Source organism: Coregonus lavaretus, assembly GCF_964263955.1.
Source record: "Coregonus lavaretus genome assembly, contig: HAP1_SCAFFOLD_69, whole genome shotgun sequence".
In the NCBI taxonomy this organism is placed as follows: domain Eukaryota; kingdom Metazoa; phylum Chordata; class Actinopteri; order Salmoniformes; family Salmonidae; genus Coregonus; species Coregonus lavaretus.
Window position 1 is genome coordinate 716,684 of NW_028158220.1, and position 25,739 is coordinate 742,422.

Here is a 25,739-nt window from a genome sequence, read left to right on the forward strand (position 1 = left end):
CCGGGGTTTTGGACAGGTGGCAGCTCCCATCACGTCTCTCTTGAAGGGGGGCCCGGTGCGTCTGCAGTGGTCGGTCGAGGCGGACAGGGCGTTTGGGAGGCTGAAGGACCTGTTTACCTCGGCTCCGGTGCTGGCGCATCCGGATCCCTCTTTACCATTTCAGGTAGAGGTGGACGCGTCTGAGGCCGGTATTGGCGCCGTGCTTTCACAACGGTCAGGCGCGCCACCTAAACTCCGCCCCTGTGCCTTCTATTCCAAGAAGCTCAGCCCGGCGGAGCGAAATTATGACGTAGGGGACAGGGAGCTGTTAGCTGTGGTACAGGCCCTTAAGGTGTGGAGGCACTGGCTTGAGGGGGCTCAACACCCTTTCCTCATTTTGACGGACCACCGTAACCTGGAGTACATCCGGGCAGCGAGGAGGCTGAACCCTCGGCAGGCTAGATGGAGTATGTTTTTGACCCGTTTCTCGTTTAAGATCTCATACATCCCTGGGTCACAAAACGGTAAGGCAGATGCGCTGTCTCGGCGGTATGACGGGGAGGAGAGGTCCGTGGAGCCCACTCCCATACTGCCGGAGTCGTGTCTAGTGGCACCGGTGGTGTGGGAGCTCGATTCTGAGCTCGAGCGGGCATTACGCACCGACCCTAGTCCACCACAATGCCCGGAGGGTCGGAAGTATGTTCCGCTCGAGTGTCGGGATCGATTGATCTATTGGGCTCACACGTCACCCTCCTCTGGACACCCGGGTATCGGCCGGACAGTGCACTGTCTTAGTGCCAAATATTGGTGGCCCACGTTGGCCAGGGATGTGAGGGTTTATGTTTCCTCCTGCTCGGTGTGCGCCCAGTGTAAGGCGCCTAGACATCTGCCTAGGGGTAAGTTACTGCCCCTGCCCGTTCCACAACGACCATGGTCCCACCTCTCGGTGGATTTTATAACTGACCTTCCCCTCTCTCAAGGGAATACTACCATCCTGGTCGTTGTGGACCGGTTCTCTAAGGCCTGTCGTTTGCTCCCCATGCCGGGTCTTCCTACGGCCCTGCAAACTGCCGAGGCACTGTTTACCCATGTGTTCCGGCACTACGGGGTACCCGAGGACATTGTGGCTGATCGGGGTCCCCAATTCACCTCCAGAGTCTGGAGAGCGTTTATGGAGCGGTTGGGGGTCTCGGTAAGCCTCACCTCGGGGTACCACCCGGAGAGTAATGGGCAGGTGGAACGCGTAAACCAGGATGTGGGCAGGTTTCTCAGAACATACTGCCGGGACCGGCCGGAGGAGTGGTCAAGGTACGTTCCCTGGGCCGAGATGGCCCAGAATTCCCTACGCCATTCCTCCACTAACCTAACTCCCTTTCAATGTGTGTTAGGTTACCAGCCGGTTCTGGCCCCCTGGCAGCAGAGCCAGATCGAGGCTCCTGCGGTGGATGAGTGGGCGCGGCGCTCGGAGGAGACTTGGAACGCTGCACACGTCCACCTGCAGCGGGCCCTCCGACGTCAGAAGGCGAGCGCTGATCTCCACCGCAGTGAGGCACCGGTGTACGCACCTGGTGATCGAGTCTGGCTCTCTACCAGAAACCTGCCCCTCCGCCTGCCCTGTCGGAAACTGGGTCGGCGGTTTGTAGGGCCATTTAAAGTCCTGAGAAGGTTGAACGAGGTATGTTATAGATTACAGTTACCAGTGGAATATAAGTGTATTAACCCCTCGTTCCATGTGTCCCTTCTCAGGCCGGTGGTAGCGGGCCCACTCCAAGAAAATGAGATCTTGGAGACTCCTCCGCCCCCGTTGGACATCGAGGGGGCACCGGCGTACACCGTGAGATCCATCTTGGATTCTAGACGTCGGAGGGGGGGTCTTCAGTATCTAGTGGAGTGGGAGGGGTACGGTCCGGAGGAGCGGTGCTGGGTGCCGAGGAGAGACATTTTGGACCCGTCGCTCCTGACGGAATTCCATCGGGGGTATCCGACGCGCCCTGCGCCGCGGCCTCCGGGTCGTCCCCAAGGCCGGAGTCGGCGCGCGTCTGGAGCCGCGCGTCAAGGGGGGGGGTACTGTCACGGTTTCGGCCGAGGCTGCTTCTCTCCCTTGTTCGGGCAGGTTTCGGCGTTCGTCGTCTCCGGAATTCTAACTGCCACCGTTCTATGTTCTTTGTTTCCTGTTTGATTAGTTTTGTCTGTTAGCCACACCTGTCTAGTGTTAGGTCTCATTAAGCACCCTATTTAGTTTCCTTGTTGTTTGTATAGTGTTGTGTGTAATTGTTTTGTCAAGTGTCTTGCGTACATTTGTCTTGTTTGCCAGTACGCCATTTATCAGTAGTTCCTCCGCTGTTAGGAGAGTTTTGCGCACTGTGTTTCGTGCGATAGTTTGTGGACGCCTGTGCGCGTCTGTTTGGCTTTCAGCCGCTTTTTGGATTATTTTTGTTCAAAGTAAAGTCTTGTTGGACTGTACCTCTGCTTCTGCGCCTGATTCCCCACCACACCTATACAACAACACTGACACACAATCCAAGTGTGCAAAGCTTTTAGAGACTCACCCAAAGAGACTCACAGCTGTAATCTCTGCCAAAGGTGATTCTACCATATATTGACTCAGCGGTGTGAATACTTATGTAAATGAGATATTTCATTTTCAATACATTTGCAAAAATGTCTAAAAACATGTTTTCACTTTGTCCTTGTGTTTTAGATGGGTGAATATTATTATTTTTTCAATCCATTTTGAATTCAGGCTGTGACACAGCAAAATGTGGAATAAGTCAATGGGTATGAATACTTTCTGAAGACACTGTATAAAGTTATAGAGAGTGTTTGGAACCACCAATACTCTTCTTAGAGACTTTTCCAGGCCAAACTCTGTGGAGTTGGTTGTCCTTCTGGAAGGTTCTCCCATCTCTGCAGCACTCCACCAATCAGGCCTTTATGGTAGAGTGGCCAGACGGAAGCCACTCCTCAGTAAAAGACACTCCTCCGCCCGCTTGGAGTTTGCCAAAAGGCACCTAAAGGACTCTCAGACCATGAATGCCAAGCCTCACGTCTGGAGGAAACCGGGCACCATCCCTACAGTGAAGCATGGTGGTGGCAGCATCATGCTGTGTGGATGTTTTTCAGCGGCAGGGACTAGGAGACTAGTCAGGATTGAGGGAAAGATGAACAGAGAAAAGTACAGAGAGATCCTTGATGAAACCTGCTCCAGAGTGCTCAGGAACTCAGACTCGGTCGAAGGTTCACCTTCCAACAGGACAACGACCCTAAGCACACAGCCAAGACAACGCAGGAGTGGCTTCAGGACATGTCTCTGAATAACCTTGAGTGGCCCAGCCAGAGCCCGGACTTGAACCCGATCGAACATCTCTGGAGAGACCTGAAAATAGCTGTGTAGCGACGCTCTCCATCCAACCTGACAGAGCTTGAGAGGATCTTCATAGAAGAATGGGAGAAACTCCCCAAATACAGGTGTGCCAAGCTTGTAGCGTCATACCCAAGAAGACTCGAGGCTGCAATCGCTGCCAAAGGTGCTTCAACAAAATACTGAGTAAAGGGTCTGAAAACGTTTGTAAATGTGATATTTCAGTTTTTTTTTAGTTTTTATAAATGTTCAAAACCAACATGTTCTATGGATAAATCCTTCGACCTCATTGCTTGGTTTTAGCTCTGACACTGCACCGTCAACTGTGGGACCTTATACAGACAGGTGTGTGCCTTTCCAAATCAAGTCCAATCAATTGAATTTACCACAGGTAAACATCTTAGGGTCTGAATACTCCAACGTCGTTTTAGAGAATTTGATAGTTTGTCCACGCATCCGGCTTCTTCACCTCCGGGATCGTCTGAGACCAGACAGCTGATGAAACTGAGGAGTATTTCTGTCTGTAATAAAGCCCTTTTATGGGGAAAAACTCATTCTGATTGGCATGACCTGGCTCCCCAGTGGGTGGGCCTATGCCGTCCCAGTCCCACCTATTGCTGAGCCCCTGCCCAGTCATGCTGTCACGATCGTCGATAGATGAAGCGGACCAAGGCGCAGCGTGATAACCGTACATATTTTATTGAAGTACACACACGAACAAAACAACAAACCAAACGATACGTGAAGTCCTAGGTTAACACCAAAAACAAACCTTACGGAACAAGATCCCACAAAACAAAAGTGCCAAAAGGCCGCTTAAGTATGGTCCCCAATCAGAGACAACGAGCTACAGACGTCTCTGATTGGGAACCACCCTGGCCAACATAGATATACACAATCTAGAACACCCCATAGACAACTAAACATAACAAGTCCACACCCTGGCTCAACATTTAAGAGTCCCCAGAGCCAGGGCGTGACACATGTGAAATCCATAGATTAGGGTTCTAATTAATGTATTTCAATTGACTGATTTCCTTCAATGAACTGTAACTCATTAAAATCTTTGAAATTGTTGCATGTTGCGTTTTATTTTTGTTCAGTGTGTGTATGTATACTGTACAAGATGTACTGTACCAGTCAAAAGTTTTAGAACACCTACTCATTCAAGGGTTTTTCTTTATTTTTACTATTTTTTTTACATTGTAGAATAATAGTGAAGACATCAAAACTATGAAATAACACATATGGAATCATGTAGTAAAGGTAAATCATGCTGGTTAAGATGGACTGTCGTTTCTCTTTGCTTATTTGAGCTGTTTTTGCCATAATATGGACTTGGTCTTTTACCAAATAGGCCTATCTTCTGTATACCACCACTACCTTGTCACAACACAACTGATTGGCTGAAACGCATTAAGAAGGAAAGAAATTCCACAAATTAACTTTTAACTAGGCACACCTGTTAATTGAAATTCATTCCAAGTGACTACCTAATGAAGCTGGTTGAGAGAATGCCAAGAGTGTGCAAAGCTGTCATCAAGGCAGCTTGAAGAATCTCAAATATAAAATATATTTTGATTTGTTTAACACTTTTTTTGGTTACTACATGATTCCATATGTGTTATTTCATGGTTGTGATGTCTTCACTATTATTCTGCAATAAAAAATAGTCAAAATAAAGAAAAACCCTTGAATGAGTAGGTGTGTCCAAACTTTTGACTGGTACTGTATACAGGTGTGTTTACGGACATATTCAATCTCTCCCTATCCCAGTCTGCTGTGCCCACATGCTTCAAGATGGCCACCATTGTCCCTGTACCCAAGAAAGCAAAGGTAACTGAACTAAATGACTGTCGCCCCGTAGCACTCACTTCTGTCATCATGAAGTGCTTTGAGAGACTAGTCAAGGATCATATCACCTCTACCTTACCTGTCACCCTAGACTCACTTCAATTTGCTTACCGCCCCAATAGATCCACAGACGATGCAATCGCCATCACACTGCACACTGCCCTATCCCATCTGGACAAGAGGAATACCTATGTAAGAATGCTGTTCATTGACTATAGCTCAGCATTCAACACCATAGTACCCTCCAAGCTCATCACTAAGCTCGGGGCCCTGGGTCCGAACCCCGCTCTGTGCAACTGGGTCCTGGACTTCCTGAATGGCCGCCCCCAGGTGATGAAGGTGGAAAACAACACCTCCACTTCGCTGATCCTCAACACTAGGGCCCCACAAGGGTGCGTGCTCAGCCACCTCCTGTACTCCCTGTTCACCCATGACTGTGTGGCCGCGCACACCTCCAACTCAATCATCAAGTTTGCAGACCACACAACAGTAGTAGTCTTGATTACCAACAATGACGAGACAGCCTACAGGGAGGAGGTGAGGGCTCCTGCACCGTGGGCAAACTACAAGCCCTCCAGGACACCAACAGCACCCGATGTCACAGGAAGGCCAAAAAGATCATCAAGGACAACAACCACCCGAGCCACTGCCTGTTCCCCCCCGCTATCATCTAGAAGGCCAGGTCAGTACAGGTGCATCAAAGCTGGGACCGAGAGACTGAAAAACTGCTTCTATCTCAAGGCCATCAGACTGTTAAACAGCCATCACTAGCACATTAGAGGCTGCTGCCTATAGACAGCGACTATAAATCACTGGCCACTTTAAAGAAATGGAACACTAGTCACTTTAATAATGTTTACATATATTACATTACTCATCTCATATGTATATACTGCATTCTATACTATTCTACGGTATCTTAGTCACTTTAATAATGTTTACATATCTTGCATTACTCATCTCATATGTATATACTGTATTCTGTACTATTCTACAGTATCTTAGTCACTTTAATAATGTTTACATATCTTGCATTACTCATCTCATATGTATATACTGTATTCTATACTATTCTACGGTATCTTAGTCACTTTAATAATGTTTACATATCTTGCATAACTCATCTCATATGTATATACTCTATTCTATACTATTCTACTGTACCTTAGTCCATGCCGCTCTGTCATTGCTCGTCCATATATGTATGTATATATTCTTAATTCATTGCTTACTAGTTTTGTGTGTATTGGGTATATGTTGTGGAATGGTTAGATATGACTTGTTAGATATTACTGCACTGTCGGAGCTAGAAGCACAAGCATTTCGCTACACCCGCAATAACATTACTGCACCGGTACCCCCCTGTATATATAGCCTCCCTACTGTTATCACCCGCTATAACATCTGCTAAACACATGTTGTTACCAATAACATTACTGTACCGGTACCCCCCTGTATATATAGCCTCCCTACTGTTATCACCCGCTATAACATCTGCTAAACACATGTTGTTACCAATAACATTACTGTACCGGTACCCCCCTGTATATATAGCCTCCCTACTGTTATCACCCGCTATAACATCTGCTAAACACATGTTGTTACCAATAACATTACTGCACCGGTACCCCCCTGTATATATAGCCTCCCTACTGTTATCACCCGCTATAACATCTGCTAAACACATGTTGTTACCAATAACATTACTGTACCGGTACCCCCCCTGTATATATAGCCTCCCTACTGTTATCACCCGCTATAACATCTGCTAAACACATGTTGTTACCAATAACATTACTGTACCGGTACCCCCCTGTATATATATAGCCTCCCTACTGTTATCACTCGCTATAACATCTGCTAAACACATGTTGTTACCAATAACATTACTGCACCGGTACCCCCCTGTATATATAGCCTCCCTACTGTTATCACCCGCTATAACATCTGCTAAACACATGTTGTTACCAATAACATTACTGTACCGGTACCCCCCTGTATATATATAGCCTCCCTACTGTTATCACCCGCTATAACATCTGCTAAACACATGTTGTTACCAATAACATTACTGTACCGGTACCCCCCCTGTATATATAGCCTCCCTACTGTTATCACCCGCTATAACATCTGCTAAACACATGTTGTTACCAATAACATTACTGTACCGGTACCCCCCCTGTATATATAGCCTCCCTACTGTTATCACCCGCTATAACATCTGCTAAACACATGTTGTTACCAATAACATTACTGTACCGGTACCCCCCTGTATATATAGCCTCCCTACTGTTATTTTATTTTACTTCTGCTATTTTTTTCTCAACACTTTTTTTTGTTGTGGTTTTATTTTACTTTTTTATTAAGAAATAAATGCGTTGTTGGTTAAGGACTGTAAGTAAGCATTTCACTGTAATGTCTGCACCTGTTGTATTCGGCGCATGTGGCCAATAAAATTTGATTTGATTTGATCTGTTGAACACGTGTATGTGACCAATACCATTTGATTTGATTTGATTTGAAATAACAGACCAGCTCTAAAATAAGTGGTGGGAAAAAATATGTTTGCACCCCCTCAGTGGACACACCCCCTATTGAAATTAGCTCCATGGCTCAGTGGACACACCCCCTATTGGGGGGGGGGCTCCTTGGCGATGGGAAGCCCGGACATGACACAGGCTTCAAACAGCCTCACCGCCCTGGATCCAGAGTTTCTGGTACCTTCATCCCTGGGGTCACCGCCCTGGATCCAGAGTTTCTGGTACCTTCATCCCTGGGGTCACCGCCCTGGATCCAGAGTTTCTGGTGACTTCATCCCTGGGGTCACCGCCCTGGATCCAGAGTTTGTGGTGCCCATCCATCTGTTGGGTTGGTAGGATGTGGAAAGACCCACCACATTGGTTAGTATTGACTGTAGTAGAGACATCTGTTGGGTTGGTAGGATGTGGAAAGAAGTAGGTTTTAAATTCATACTTATTACGAATCTGCACTAGTTTGAAAATACTATTATTATTTAATGAAAGAAATGAAAAAATATCACTTTTTGTCTGGAAATAAAATAAACGTTTCTCTCAACTGCGTTACCCACTCCAGTCAGTAGATGGCGATGTGTGTCTTTCAGGCGATGCTTCTAGTGTGACGTATAATCTAGTGGACGGAACGTTTCTTCAACAACGACGAGTCAGCCACCTCGAGAGTTTGCTAGCCAACATGGTCGAAACGTTCAAGCTGATCAGACTGTTTCAGTGTATATTTGCCTCTGAATTTTAAACATACTAATGTCTTATAACTAGTTTCCGCATTTAATGTCATATTTACGTTTAGTCAGGTAACGGTAGCTGGCTTCATAAATTAGCCTATCACTAGTCTAGTCGCTAACTTGCTAGCTAGCTAACATCCCCGACCATGAGCTCACTAAGCTACTCTCCTCCTGCTAAAGAAGAGGAGGTCTGCTGGACGGAGAAAGAAGCTCTAGTGAAAGAGGAGGAGGAAGAGGAGGATGTTACAATACAAAAACAAGTAGAGGGTGAAGCTGTTACCGTGAAAGAAGAAGAGAAAGACGTTACAGTGAAAGAAGAGGAGAAAGAGGGTCTGTGGCTGAACGTTGTCGTGAAAGAGGAGGAGGATGTCACAGTAACAAAAGAAGAGGAGGATGGTGAGACTGTTACAGTGAAAGATGAAGAGAATAAAGACGAGGCTTTTTTTGGAGTGAAGGAGGGAGAGGTAACTGTCACGTTGAAGGAGGAGGGGGAAGAAGAAGAGGAGGAGGAGGGGGAAGAAGAGGAGGAGGAGGAGGGAGAAGAAGAGGAGGAGGAGGAGGAGGGAGAAGAAGAGGAGGAGGAGGAGGAGGTGGGGGAAGAAGAGGAGGAGGAGGAGACGGAAGATCTGATTAACAACAGTAAGTAACGTTACTGTCTTGGAAGGAGCAGTTGTTGAACTGATGCGTGTTTTTTTTTAAATGATGTTCTGAGCTTAAATATGTCGTTTTTAAATGTAGGAATTGATAAAGCTACTCTGTAAGATGTGTATACCATCAACAAGCTGGCCAACAACAAAACGTTATTTGCACGCAAAATCACAACTTAAATGTCTCATAGACTTGCCCTCATCAATACTGCAATTCCATTGTACTACTCTGGAGGGGGATTCCTAGTCCAATATTGACTGCGGTCAAGTGATGCGACACTCGCAAAACGCGGTCAAGCCATCTGCTCTTCAGTTTCTTCCTGAATTTGCGTGCGCGAATACACTTTACAGAAATTGCGTTTTTCCGGTAGTGAAATTGAGTTGGATGGACTCTAATTCACAGAAAAAGTCGAGACGATAGCTACAAATCATTCCAAACAAACCGTTTGAAACATAATTTATTCAATCTTCCATAATAAAAAATGATACCAAATCATTTATTTTCATATTTCGCGTGATAAAAAATGACTTTGTCATGGGTAGAGTGCGGCTGCAGTATCCTATCAGGGTGCTGTTTAAGCAAATGTTAAATAGTTAAAGCAAAATGTGTTTACAGTCATGACATACACTATATATACAAAAGTATGTGGACACCCCTTGAAATTAGTGGATTCGGCTATTTCAGCCACACCTGTTGATGACAGGTGTATAAAATCGAGCACACCGCCATGCAATCTCCATAGACAAAACATTGACAGTAGAGAATGGCCCGTACTGAAGAGCTCAGTGTCTTTCAACGTGGCACCGTCATAGGATGCCACCTTTCCAACAGGTCAGTACGTCAAAGTTCTGCCCCTGCTAGAGCTGACCCCGGTCAACTGGAAGTGCTGTTATTGTGAAGTGGAAACATCTAGAAGCAACAACGGCTCAGCCGCGAAGTAGTAGGGCCACACAAGCTCACAGAACGGGACCGCTGAAGCGCGTAGCGAGTGGAAATCCTCGGTCCTCGGTTGCAACACTCACTACCGGGTTCAAAACTGCCTCTTGAAGCAACGTCAGCACGAGCTGTTCGTCGGGATCTTCATGAAATGGGGTTTCCACGGCCGATCAGCCGCACACACAAGCCTAAGGTCACCATGTGCAATGCCAAGCGTCGGCTGGAGTGGTGTAAACGCTACAGCATACAGTGACATTCTAGACATTTTGTGCTTCCAACTTTGTGGCAACAATTTTGGGAAGGCCTTATCCTGTTTCAGCATGACAACGCCCCTGTGCACAAATCTAGGTCCATACAGAAATGGTTTGACGAGATCGGTGTGGAAGAACTTGACTGGCCTGCACAGAGCCCTGACCTCAACCCCATCGAACACCTTTGGGATGAATTGGAACGCTGACTGCGAGCCAGGCCTAATCGCCCAACATCAGTGCCCCGACCTCACTAATGCTCTTGTGGCTGAAAGGAAGCAAGTCCCCCGCAGCAATGTTCCAACATCTAGTGGAAAGCCTTCCCAGAAGAGTGGAGGCTGTTATAGCAGCAAAGGGGGGATCAACTCCATATTAATGCCCATGATTTTGGAGTGAGATGTTGGACGAGCAGGTGTCCACATACTTCTGGTCCTACTACTACTACTACTAGCAGGTGTCCACATACTGTTGGTCATGTAGTGTAGCTACTACTACTACTACTACTAGCAGGTGTCCACATACTGTTGGTCATGTAGTGTAGCTACTACTACTACTACTACTACTACTACTACTACTACTACTACTACTACTGTAGCTACTACTACTACTAGCAGGTGTCCACATACTGTTGGTCATGTAGTGTAGCTACTACTACTACTAGCAGGTGTCCACATACTGTTGGTCATGTAGTGTAGCTACTACTACTACTACTACTAGCAGGTGTCCACATACTGTTGGTCATGTAGTGTAGCTACTACTACTACTACTACTACTAGCAGGTGTCCACATACTGTTGGTCATGTAGTGTAGCTACTACTACTACTACTAGCAGGTGTCCACATACTGTTGGTCATGTAGTGTAGCTACTACTACTACTACTACTACTACTACTAGCAGGTGTCCACATACTGTTGGTCATGTAGTGTAGCTACTACTACTACTACTACTACTACTACTAGCAGGTGTCCACATCCTGTTGGTCATGTAGTGTAGCTACTACTAGCAGGTGTCCACATACTGTTGGTCATGTAGTGTAGCTACTACTACTACTAGCAGGTGTCCACATACTGTTGGTCATGTAGTGTAGCTACTACTACTACTACTACTACTAGCAGGTGTCCACATCCTGTTGGTCATGTAGTGTAGCTACTACTACTACTAGCAGGTGTTGGGTCTTGTAGTGTAGCTACTACTACTACTAGCAGGTGTCCACATACTGTTGGTCATGTAGTGTAGCTACTACTACTACTACTACTACTAGCAGGTGTCCACATACTGTTGGTCATGTAGTGTAGCTACTACTACTACTAGCAGGTGTCCACATACTGTTGGTCATGTAGTGTAGCTACTACTACTACTACTACTACTACTACTAGCAGGTGTCCACATCCTGTTGGTCATGTAGTGTAGCTACTACTAGCAGGTGTCCACATACTGTTGGTCATGTAGTGTAGCTACTACTACTACTAGCAGGTGTCCACATACTGTTGGTCATGTAGTGTAGCTACTACTACTACTACTACTACTAGCAGGTGTCCACATCCTGTTGGTCATGTAGTGTAGCTACTACTACTACTAGCAGGTGTTGGGTCTTGTAGTGTAGCTACTACTACTACTAGCAGGTGTCCACATACTGTTGGTCATGTAGTGTAGCTACTACTACTACTACTACTACTAGCAGGTGTCCACATACTGTTGGTCATGTAGTGTAGCTACTACTACTACTAGCAGGTGTCCACATACTGTTGGTCATGTAGTGTAGCTACTACTACTACTACTACTACTACTACTACTACTACTACTACTGTAGCTACTACTACTACTAGCAGGTGTCCACATACTGTTGGTCATGTAGTGTAGCTACTACTACTACTAGCAGGTGTCCACATACTGTTGGTCATGTAGTGTAGCTACTACTACTACTACTACTAGCAGGTGTCCACATACTGTTGGTCATGTAGTGTAGCTACTACTACTACTACTACTACTAGCAGGTGTCCACATACTGTTGGTCATGTAGTGTAGCTACTACTACTACTACTAGCAGGTGTCCACATACTGTTGGTCATGTAGTGTAGCTACTACTACTACTACTACTACTACTACTACTACTACTAGCAGGTGTCCACATACTGTTGGTCATGTAGTGTAGCTACTACTACTACTACTACTACTACTAGCAGGTGTCCACATCCTGTTGGTCATGTAGTGTAGCTACTACTAGCAGGTGTCCACATACTGTTGGTCATGTAGTGTAGCTACTACTACTACTAGCAGGTGTCCACATACTGTTGGTCATGTAGTGTAGCTACTACTACTACTACTACTACTAGCAGGTGTCCACATCCTGTTGGTCATGTAGTGTAGCTACTACTACTACTAGCAGGTGTTGGGTCTTGTAGTGTAGCTACTACTACTACTAGCAGGTGTCCACATACTGTTGGTCATGTAGTGTAGCTACTACTACTACTACTACTAGCAGGTGTCCACATACTGTTGGTCATGTAGTGTATCTACTACTACTACTAGCAGGTGTCCACATACTGTTGGTCATATAGTGTAGCTACTACTACTACTACTACTAGCAGGTGTCCACATCCTGTTGGTCATGTAGTGTAGCTACTACTACTACTACTAGCAGGTGTCCACATACTGTTGGTCATGTAGTGTAGCTACTACTACTACTACTACTACTACTAGCAGGTGTCCATATACTGTTGGTCATGTAGTGTAGCTACTACTACTACTAGCAGGTGTCCATATACTGTTGGTCATGTAGTGTAGCTACTACTACTACTACTACTAGCAGGTGTCCACATACTGTTGGTCATGTAGTGTAGCTACTACTACTACTAGCAGGTGTCCATATACTGTTGGTCATGTAGTGTAGCTACTACTACTACTACTACTAGCAGGTGTCCACATACTGTTGGTCATGTAGTGTAGCTACTACTACTACTACTACTACTAGCAGGTGTCCACATACTGTTGGTCATGTAGTGTAGCTACTCCTACTACTAGCAGGTGTCCACATACTGTTGGTCATGTAGTGTAGCTACTACTACTACTAGCAGGTGTCCACATACTGTTGGTCATGTAGTGTAGCTACTACTACTACTACTACTACTAGCAGGTGTCCACATCCTGTTGGTCATGTAGTGTAGCTACTACTACTACTAGCAGGTGTTGGGTCTTGTAGTGTAGCTACTACTACTACTAGCAGGTGTCCACATACTGTTGGTCATGTAGTGTAGCTACTACTACTACTACTACTACTAGCAGGTGTCCACATACTGTTGGTCATGTAGTGTAGCTACTACTACTACTAGCAGGTGTCCACATACTGTTGGTCATGTAGTGTAGCTACTACTACTACTACTACTAACACTACTACTACTACTACTACTACTACTACTACTGTAGCTACTACTACTACTAGCAGGTGTCCACATACTGTTGGTCATGTAGTGTAGCTACTACTACTACTAGCAGGTGTCCACATACTGTTGGTCATGTAGTGTAGCTACTACTACTACTACTACTAGCAGGTGTCCACATACTGTTGGTCATGTAGTGTAGCTACTACTACTACTACTAGCAGGTGTCCACATACTGTTGGTCATGTAGTGTAGCTACTACTACTACTACTACTACTGGGGGGCGAAATATATTTCTCCCAAGAGCAAAGAAATTCAAAAGGGGTGATGATATTAATTAACAGTAATTTTGATCCAAATGAGCAAATTTGTCCAAAACAGATCCTCAAGGTAGATGGATGATTTTAAATATGTTATTGGACCATAAACAGATACGGCTCATTAACCTTTACGGTCCAAATAATGATGATCCACGCTTCTTTGAAAAAATATATAATAATTTATCAACCCTACAAACAATTCAAGACTCTATTATTATGGTGGGAGATTATAATACGGTTTTAAATACCTCTATGGACCGTAAAGGAAATCACACTACAAACTATCACCCTCATGCTCTTAAGAAAATCATGAATGTCATGGATATATTGGAACTAGTGGATATATGGAGGCTTAAATATCCTGACCTAGTGAGATATACGTTGCGGAGACTCAATCAAGCTAGTCGTCTTCACTTCTCTTATGTTATTCTCGCTGGCACCAAAAGTTTAAAAAGTGTTGATGGGGACAGAATGCGGTCGGACCATCATATAATTGGCATATACATTACCCTTACTGAATTTCCACGTGGGCAAGGGTATTGGAATTTAATCAAAGCCTATTGGATGATAATTTGTTTTTAACTAGGACAGAGGAATTTATAACTCAATTTTTCCGACATTACATAGGTACAGCAGATCCCCTTAATTGTGTGGGACACTTTTAAATGTGCTTTTAGAGGTCATGCAATTCAGTACTCACACACTGCTAACCCTAATGCCTAACCCTAACCTTAACCACACTGCTAACCCTAATGCCTAACCCTAACCTTAAATAACCCTAACCTTAACCACACTGCTAACCCTAATGCCTATCCCTAACCTTAACCACACTGCTAACCCTAATGCCTAACTCTACAAGTCAGTAATATAAAGAGAGTTTTGATCAGCTTAAATGTCCATCTCCCACCAATGGAGAGACCTACAGTGGGGAAATGTTTTATTTAGTCAGCCACCAATTGTGCAAGTTCTCCCACTTAAAAAGATGAGAGAGGCCTGTAATTTTCATCATAGGTACACGTCAACTATGACAGACAAATTGAGAAAATAAAATCCAGAAAATCACATTGTAGGATTTTTAATGAAATTATTTGCAAATTATGGTGGAAAATAAGTATTTGGTCACCTACAACCAAGCAAGATTTCTGGCTCTCACAGACCTGTAACTTCTTCTTTAAGAGGCTCCTCTGTCCTCCACTCGTTACCTGTATTAATGGCACCTGTTTGAACTTGTTATCAGTATAAAAGACACCTGTCCATAACCTCAAACAGTCACACTCCAAACTCCACTATGGCCAAGACCAAAGAGCTGTCAAAGGACACCAGAAACAAAATTGTAGACCTGCACCAGGCTGGGAAGACTGAATCTGCAATAGGTAAGCAGCTTGGTTTGAAGAAATCAACTGTGGGAGCAATTATTAGGAAATGGGAGACATACAAGACCACTGATAATCTCCCTCGATCTGGGGCTCCACGCAAGATCTCACCCCGTGGGGTCAAAATGATCACAAGAATGGTGAGCAAAAATCCCAGAACCACACAGGGGGACCTAGTGAATGACCTGCAGAGAGCTGGGACCAAAGTAACAAAGCCTACCATCAGTAACACACTACGCCGCCAGGGACTCAAATCCTGCAGTGCCATACGTGTCCCCCTGCTTAAGCCAGTACATGTCCAGGCCCGTCTGAAGTTTGCTAGAGTGCATTTGGATGATCCAGAAGAGGATTGGGAGAATGTCATATGGTCAGATGAAACCAAAATAGAACTTTTTGGTAAAAACTCAACTCGTCGTGTTTGGAGGACAAAGAATGCTGAGTTGCATCCAAAGAACACCATACCTACTGTGAAGCATGGGGGTGGAAACATCATGCTTTGGGGCAGTTTTTCTGCAAAGGGACCTGATCCGTGACTGATCCGTGTAAAGGAAAGAATGAATGGGGCCATGTATCGTGAGATTTGGAGTGAAAACCTCCTTCCATCAGCAAGGGCATTGAAGATGAAACGTGGCTGGGTCTTTCAGCATGACAATGATCCCAAACACACCGCCCGGGCAACGAAGGAGTGGCTTCGTAAGAAGCATTTCAAGGTCCTTGAGTGGCCTAGCCAGTCTCCAGATCTCACCCCCTTAGAAAATCTTTGGAGGGAGTTGAAAGTCTGTGTTGCCCAGCGACAGCCCCAAAACATCACTGCTCTAGAGGAGATCTGCATGGAGGAATGGGCCAAAATACCAGCAACAGTGTGTGAAAACCTTGTGAAGACTTACAGAAAACGTTTAACCTGTGTCATTGCCATGGAAGATACATTGGAGATAATATAAGACAAGTACTGGAAACAATAGAAGACTATGATAAATCAGGGAAACCAGCCCTGGTATTCATAGCTGACTTTGAAAAGGCCTTTGATAAAGTACGACTGGAGTTTATATATAAATGCCCGGAATATTTCAATTTGGGAGGATCTCTTATAAAATGGGTTAAAGTTATGTATAGTAACCCTAGGTGTAAAATAGTCAATAATGGTTACTTCTCAGAAAGTATTAAACTGTCAAGAGGAGTGAAACAAGGTTGTCCACTATCGGCATATCTATTTATTATTGCCATCGAGATGTTAGCTGTTAAAATCAGATCCAACAATAATATTAAGGGATTAGAAATCCAGGGCTTAAAAACAAAGGTGTCATTGTACGCTGATGATTTTAATGTTTTCTTTAAAATCCACAAATTAATTTTATTTGGAATGGCAAGACAGACCAAATTAAAAAGGGCCTATTTATATAATGAATTTGAATTCAGAGGGCAGAAATGATTAAATATTAAAGCATTAGACCCCTCACTAAAGGCGTCAGTCATACAAAAGTTATTCTTAAATCCGAACTGGTTCTCTAGCAGATTAGTAAGAATGTCTCACCCTATGTTCAAGAATGGCCTTTTTCCCTTTATTCAGAAAAAGGCCATTATTTGAAAAACGAAATAATCTCCAAAATATAGTTATTTTTAAAACAAGCCATAGAAAGTTGGTTGCAATTTCAGTTTAATCTACCAGAAAGGACTGAACAAATAATACAACAAATATTGTGGTAAATCTCAAATATACTAATTGATTAAAAAAACGGTATTTTTCAATAAAATGTTTAAAAAGCTATAATCTTTGTAAATGACATCATAAATAGGACTGGTAGAGTTACAGTGAGTGAAAAAAGTATTTGATCCCCTGCTGATTTTGTACGTTTGCCCACTGACAAAGACTTGATCAGTCTATCATTTTAATGGTAGGTTTATTTGAACAGTGAGAGACAGAATAACAATAACAAAAATCCAGAAAAACGCATGTCAAAAATGTTATAGATTGATTTGCATTTTAATGAGGGAAATAAGTATTTGACCCCTCTGCAAAACATGACTTAGTACTTGGTGGCAAAACCCTTGTTGGCAATCACAGAGGTCAGACGTTTCTTGTAGTTGGCCACCAGGTTTGCACACATATCAGGAGTGATTTTGTTCCACTCCTCTTTGCAGATCTTCTCCAAGTCATTAAGGTTTCGAACCTTCAGCTCCCTCCACAGATTTTCTATGGGATTAAGGTCTGGAGACTGGCTAGGCCACTCCAGGACCTTAATGTGCTTCTTCTTGAGCCACTCCTTTGTTTTTTTTTTTTTTTTTTTTTTTTTTTTTTTTTTTGGGGGGGGGGAATGGATCAGCTTAATATTGCAGATAGATTGTATCTTCTATCAATGTAATTGTCTGCATCACTTCCAATCCCCTGTGTTTTTATTTTTTTATATATATATATATACTCCCCTTTATTACTTTTCAACCCCACCATCCTTTCCCTACTTGGAGTAAATTAGTGACCAACAATGCCCAGGCCTCTACTTCCGGTCTATACTTACTATCTACACCTTATGGACAGAGTTACTTTTACAGTAATTATATTATATATACACACATACACACATATATACATACCCACACACACACCATTTATTTATTTATTTTATTTATTTTTTGCTCCTGAACTTCTTCTACTCTCAACCTCTCCGATCGTTTTCATGATGTCCATCCGGTTTGCTTCTATATGCCATATCTTTCTATCTGTGCTCTTTCCCAAAAGCTCCCAACATACAACCCATATACTTATTATGGACACAGTATGCTTTACATTATTAGCTATCTTTGTTATTATTTGTTGTTATTTGTTATTAGTCCCATCCTTCAACTCTATTCAATACCTCCCATCTATCTCTTAACACCATCCATATAGGATTTCTATTTGCCATATATATTTCAACCGTACTGTGATGTTTTACAAAAGTTCTGAACCTTTCTATTCTCATTGCTTCTACAGATTGTGAATTAAAAATAAACAGTTTTGCTAAAAGTATTATTATATTATTGATTGATTGACTATGACTTCTCAGATCACCCAGTAATGCTATCTGCAAGGTTAGTTCCAGGTAAATATTGCAATCCTTTAGCCATTCCTGGACCAGTGTCCAAAAACAAGCTACAAATGGACAGAACCAAAACAAATGGTCCAATGATTCCGTCTCTTCACAGCAAAATCTGCAGAGCTGGGAAGATTGTATCCCCCATATAAATAACATTCTGTTGGTAGCAAGGATTTTATATAATAATTTAAATTGAAAGATTCTAATTTTTGAATCCGGTGTCGTTTTGCGTGTCAGTTCATAAACACTATGCCATGGGATCGGTACATCAAAGATCTCTTCCCAACTATTTTGCAATCTATATGGGACGGCTGTCAATCCTTTGGTCCTTAAGTGAAACTGATATATTTTTTCATTTATCACAGTTTTCCTTAACCAATTATGTTCTTTAATGCAAGGCCGACAGACAAGTTCCTTACTTTCTCCCCCTTCCACTTTCCTCTTCCATTTTTGCGGTAATGCTGCCATTATTTGGTTGTAATTTTGGGTAGGGCAGACATTTCCATATGTTTTTGTTAGCTGCATGTGCGTCATAACTCCACCAGTCCTACCGATGATATCATTTACAAAGATTATACCTTTTTTAAACATTCTGTCAAAAAATAAAGGTTTTTTGTCAATTAGTATATTTGAATTTAACCACAATATTTGTTGCATTATTTGTTCTGTCGTTTCTGGAGGATTAAATTGAAATTGCAACCAACTTTCTATGTCTTGTTTTAGAAATAGTGACATTTGGGAGATTATTTCCTTTTCAAATAACTGAAAGTGAGAGGTTGTAATCTGAATAAAGGGAAAAAGGCCTTTCTTGAACATTGGGTGAGACAATCTTACTAATTTGCTTGAGAACCAGTTCGGATTTAAGTATAACTTTTGTAAGACTGAAGCTTTTAGTGATAGGTCTAATGCTTTAATATTTAATAATTTCTGTCCTCCGAATTCATATTCATTATACAAATATGCTCTTTTAATTTTGTCTGGCTTGCCGTTCCAAATAAAATTGAATATTTTTTTCTCATATAATTTAAAAAACTGTTCGCTAGGCGTAGGCAAGACCATAAGCAAATAGGTAAACTGTGATAATACTAATGAGTTAATCAGGGTGATTTTTCCACAAATTGACAGGTATTTTCCTTTACATGGTAGTAAGATCTTATCTATTTTTGCTAATTTTCTATTAAAATTTATTGAAGTGAGATCATTTATTTCCTTTGGGATATGTATTCCGAGTATATCCACATCACCATCAGACCATTTTATTGGTAAACTACATGGTAATGTAAAAATTGTATTTTTTAGTGATCCAATACGTAATATATTACATTTGTCATAATTTGGTTGTAATCCAGAGAGGTTAGAAAATGTATCTAGATCCTCTATGAGGCTGTGGAGGGATTCTAGTTGTGGATTTAAAAAAAAACATGAATCATCAGCGTACAATGACACCTTTGTTTTTAAGGTCTTTATTTCTAATCCTCTGATATTATTATTAGATCTGATTTTAATCGCTAACATCTCGATGGCCACAATAACTAGATATGCCGATAGTGGACAACCTTGTTTCACTCCTCTTGACAGTTTAAAACTTTCAGAGAAATAGCCATTATTTACTATTTTACACCTAGGGTTACTATACATGATTTTGACCCATTTTATAAGAGATTCTCCAAAATTGAAATGCTCCAGGCATTTATATATAAACCCCAGTCAAACTTTATCAAATGCCTTTTCGAAGTCTGCTATGAATAGCAGGCCTGGTTTCCCATATTTTCCATAGTGTTCTAATGTTTCCAATACTTGCCTTATATTATCTCCAATGTATCTTCCATGTAAAAAACCTGTCTGATTAGAATGAATAATATCCGGCAATACCTTTTTAATTCTATGCGCTATACATTTTGCTAGGATTTTTGCATCACAACACTGAAGTGTAAGGGGCCTCCAATTTTGTAAATGGACTGGATCTTTATATTTTCCACTTGTATCCTGTTTCAGTAATAATGAGATCAGTCCTTCTTCTTGAGTGTCAGATAATCTACCATTTACATAGGAGTGGTTAAAACATGCTAATAACGGTCCTCTTAGTATATCAAAAAAGGTTTGGTATACCTCGACTGGTATGCCATCCAACCCTGGAGTTTTCCCAGACTTAAAGTCTTTAATTGCATCCAGAAGTTCCTCCTCTGTAATTTCACCTTCACATGAGTCTTTCTATGTGGCTGTTAATTTGACATTATCAATAGAAAAAAAATCTCTACAATTAGCTTCAGTTAGAGGAGATGGAGGCGACTGAAAAGAAAACATATGCTTAAAGTACTTTGTTTCTTCCTTCAAAATGTCATTTGGTGAATCATGGGTGACTCCGTCAATTGTAACCAGTTTCATTAAGTTCTTTTTGGTAGCATTCCTATGTTGAAGATTAAAAAATAATTTTGTGCATTTTTCCCCAGGAGTGCAGCCACTCCTGTTGCCTTGGCCGTGTGTTTTGGGTCATTGTCATGCTGGAATACCCATCCACGACCCATTTTCAATGCCCTGGCTGAGGGAAGGAGGTTCTCACCCAAGATTTGACGGTACATGGCCCCGTCCATCGTCCCTTTGATGCGGTGAAGTTGTCCTGTCCCCTTAGTAGAAAAACACCCCCAAAGCATAATGTTTCCACCTCCATGTTTGACGGTGGGGATGGTGTTCTTGGGGTCATAGGCAGCATTCCTCCTCCTCCAAACACGGCGAGTTGAGTTGATGCCAAAGAGCTCGATTTTGGTCTCATCTGACCACAACACTTTCACCCAGTGTTCCTCTGAATCATTCAGATGTTCATTGGCAAACTTCAGACCGCCCTGTATATGTGCTTTCTTGAGCAGGGGGACCTTGCGGGCGCTGCAGGATTTCAGTCCTTCACGGCGTAGTGTGTTACCAATTGTTTTCTTGGTGACTATGGTCCCAGCTGCCTTGAGATCATTGACAAGATCCTCCCATGTAGTTCTGGGCTGATTCCTCACCGTTCTTTGTCAGTGGGCAAACGTACAAAATCAGCAGGGGATCAAATATTTTTTTCCCTCACTGTATGTCACACATGCAGCTAACAAAAATATATGGAAATGTCTGCTCTACCCACAATTACAACCAACTAATTGCAGCATTACCGCAAAAATGGAAGGGGGAAAAGGTAAGGAACTTGTCTGTCGGCCCTGCATTAAAGACCAAAATTGGTTAAAGAAAATGTTGATACATTTTTTTTAGACCAGTTTCAAGGACATAACAATTGACAGCTGTGCTGTATAGATTGCAAAATAGTTGGGAAGACATTTTCGATTCCATGGCACATGGTGTATGAACTGACATGCAAAACGACGCCGGATTCAAAACGTAGAATTGTTCAATTTAAATTATTATATACAATTCTTGCAACCAATAGAATGTTATACAGTGGTCTGTAATTTTTATCATAGGTACACTTCAACTGTGAGAGACGGAATCTAAAACAAAAATCCAGAAAATCACATTGTATGATTTTTAAGTAATTAATTTGCTTTTTATTGCATGACATAAGTATTTGATACATCAGAAAAGCAGAACTTAATATTTGGTACAGAAACCTTTGTTTGCAATTACAGAGATCATACGTTTCCTGTAGGTCTTGACCAGGTTTGCACACACTGCAGCAGGGATTTTGGCCCACTCCTCCATACAGACCTTCTCCAGATCCTTCAGGTTTCGGGGCTGTCGCTGGGCAATACGGACTTTCAGCTCCCTCCAAAGATTTTCTATTGGGTTCAGGTCTGGAGACTGGCTAGGCCACTCCAGGACCTTGAGATGCTTCTTACTGAGCCACTCCTTAGTTGCCCTGGCTGTGTGTTTCTGGTCATTGTCATGCTGGAAGACCCAGCCACGACCCATCTTCAATGCTCTTACTGAGGGAAGGAGGTTGTTGGCCAAGATCTCGCGATACATGGCCCCTTCCATCCTCCCCTCAATACGGTGCAGTCGTTCTGTCCCCTTTGCAGAAAAGCATCCCCAAATAATGATTTTTCCACCTCCATGCTTCACGGTTGGGATGGTGTTCTTGGGGTTGTACTCATCCTTCTTCTTCCTCCAAACACGGCGAGTGGAGTTTAGACCAAAAAGCTCTATTTTTGTCTCATCAGACCACATGACCTTCTCCCATTCCTCCTCTGGATCATCCAGATGGTCATTGGCAAACTTCAGACGGGCCTGGACATGCGCTGGCTTGAGCAGGGGGACCTTGCGTGCGCTGCAGGATTTTAATCCATGACGGCGTAGTGTGTTACTAATGGTTTTCTTTGAGACTGTGGTCCCAGCTCTCTTCAGGTCATTGACCAGGTCCTGCCGTGTAGTTCATTAAATGTCCAGCCCCAAAGGGGTTAATTTGTTCAACCAAAGTTCCTCAGAGGATCTGATGATATAGGCCCTAGGTCTAGATATTGTTTTTGTCTTTGGGTTTTAGGTTTTCCCTAATTGTAATCTACTACCTTTAGTACTTGAAGTTAATAAAATATTTAATAGCAACGGTAGACAATGTAATACTGTTAATAGTTTGTATTTTGAATGCAGCTCTTGTTAGCTTGAATGCTAACGCTCATTAACAGGCTGGTAGCAAAGCTAGCCAAAGAGCATTTTACTGGTTGAAGTTGAAGTGTTTTTTAAAGTATAAAGCAGTTGATTTGAGACGATGGCACAAACATTATATTAAGCAGGACATTCAAACGAGCCTTACAATTATAATCCAAAAGTAGTGGGAAATGCAATCATAAGCAACCTGTAAATGGAGGCTATTTTTGCTGGCAGCCTACGAGAACTCCCCTGAGTTTTCCCCCACGGTGGTGAAATTGGCAGCCTACCAGAACTCCCCTGAGTTTTCCCCCACGGTGGTGAAATTGGCAGCCTACCAGAACTCCCCTGAGTTTTCCCCCACGGTGGTGAAATTGGCAGCCTACCAGAACTCCCCTGAGTTTTCCCCCACGGTGGTGAAATTGTGAAACCGACACAGATCTTAATGCAGCCATTTTTGCAAACACAGAAAGGGGCTTATATTGGTGACCAAAAGTCGTCTGGCAAACTGCTTAGGGTTTCAGCAACTTTAAGAACTGATTTTTTTGTCTAGAATCATCCAAACAAATTGTTGTACAACATCATGGACATCACCTTTTAGCTCAAATAAATTGGATTTTTGCTGTTGTGGGCCTTTAACCATCTGTCTGACTTTGTTGTTCACACAGGAGGGAGACGTGACTATCGTGGATCCTCTGGGGAGCCTCAACAACATCTTGAAGCTGACAAGGCAGAGAAGAGTCTCTCCGCATCAGAACACCTCAAGAAACACCAGCAGAGACCCACAGGGAAGAAACCTCACTGCTGCTCTGACTGTGGGAAGAGTTACTCAAGCTCAGAGTTACTAAAAGCACACCAGAGACATCACACTAGAGAGAAACCTTACAGCTGTGATCAATGTGAGAAGAGTTTTTTTAAACCTAGCCATCTTAAAATACATCAGAGAACACACACCGGAGAGAAACCTTTCCACTGCTCTGACTGTGGAAAGAGTTTTGTTACATCAGGATGTTTAAAATCACACCAGAGAACACACACAGGAGAGAAATCTCACTGCTGCTCTGACTGTGGGAAGAGATGCACCTGTTTAACAACCCTCAAAATACATCAGAGGATCCATACAGGAGAAAAACCTTATAGCTGTGATCAATGTGGGAAGAGTTTTAGTCACTCAAACAGCCTGATAGTACACCAGAGAACACACACAGGAGAGAAACCTTATAGCTGTGATCAATGTGGGAAGAGTTTTAGTCACTCAAACAGCCTGATAGTACACCAGAGAATCCATACAGGAGCGAAGCCTTATAGCTGTGATCAATGTGAGAAGAGTTTTAGTCACTCAAGCAGCCTGGTAGTACATAAGAGGGTCCATACAGGAGAGAAACCTTACAGCTGTGATCAATGTGGGAAGAGTTTTTTTACAACTAGCTGTCTTACTATACACAAGAGAACACACACAGGAGAGAAACCTTACCACTGCTCTTACTGTGGAAAGAGTTTTATTTCCTCAGAATATTTAAAATCACACCAGAGAACACACACAGGAGAGAAACCTTATAGCTGTAACCAATGTGGGAAGAGTTTTACTGGATCTAGGCCGCTGACTATACACCAGAGAACACACACAGGAGAGAAACCTTATCGCTGTAATCAATGTTTGAAGAGTTTTTTTACAGCTAGTGGTCTTAAAATACATCAGAGAACACACACCGGAGAGAAACCTTTCCACTGCTCTGACTGTGGAAAGAGTTTTGTTTCAGCAGGATGTTTAAAATCACACCAGAGAACACACACAGGAGAGAAATCTCATAGCTGTGATCAATGTGACAAGAGATTCTCTTATAAAATATCTCTGATTAAACATCAGAAAATTCATACATGAAGGAGTTGTTTCATGATATCAATGAAATAATGTCACAATGTAGAACGTCTTTAACATTTTTAGTAGGAGTACTTTAATTAATAATTTCACAATGTAGAACGTCTTTAACATTGAAAGTGTTGCGTTACACTTACCCCGTTGGCGACCCACTTGAATCAAAATGCAACACTTCAAAATGTAGCTAGCTGTTTTCTACAAATTGTCCTCTGACCAGTGATGTACAAATTATTCCCAGATTCCGTGTGGTTTTTGAGCTATTAGGTTTAACAGGACGTGCAACCTCATCTCCCCCCTCTCGCGCAATTGATTTCCGTATATAATAAGTGTTGCGTTTTTCTTAGTTTTGGGGACCCTAAATGTAAATGCATCATTCCAAAATGTAGCTGACTGTCTTCTGCAGGTTGTCCTCTAACCAGTGAGGTAAAAGATATCTCCCATTTCCATGTATTTTTTTAGTTGTTAGTTTCAACAGCAGGTACAACCTGATTTCCCCCCTAATCGATATCAGTGATTTATTGCCACTTGTCAAATCAACAGCGTTTTTGGTGCTTGTGCAGTTTAATAAAGTTCTTGTTTAAACAAAAATACCAGTAATTTAATTACTATTGTGGCACGTTTTTTAAATATATTTTTTATAGTGTAGATCAGCTTAATATTGCAGATAGATTGTAACTTCCATCAATGTAATTGTCTGCATCACTTCCAATCCCCCGTTTATTTATATATATATACACACATACATACACACATATACTTACACATACACATACATACATACATACATACATACACATACATACGTACACATACATCTCCTTTAAAAAAAATATATTTCCCTTTATTACTTTCCAACCCCACC

The 25,739-nt window shown here is 42.6% G+C and overlaps 1 protein-coding gene across 1 annotated transcript; it reads left to right on the forward strand.

Annotated features, from left to right (window-relative positions):
* Positions 1-8,136: 8,136 nt before the first annotated feature.
* On the forward strand, positions 8,137-25,456 carry LOC311124271 (uncharacterized protein; the record flags this gene model as incomplete). The annotated part of the gene is made up of 3 exons (XM_084198440.1): positions 8,137-8,148; positions 9,011-9,092; positions 23,667-25,456. The coding sequence occupies 3 exons, from the start codon at positions 8,137-8,139 to the stop codon at positions 24,878-24,880; spliced, it is 1,308 nt and encodes a 435-aa protein (XP_084054566.1). The 3' UTR covers positions 24,881-25,456.
* Positions 25,457-25,739: the final 283 nt, after the last annotated feature.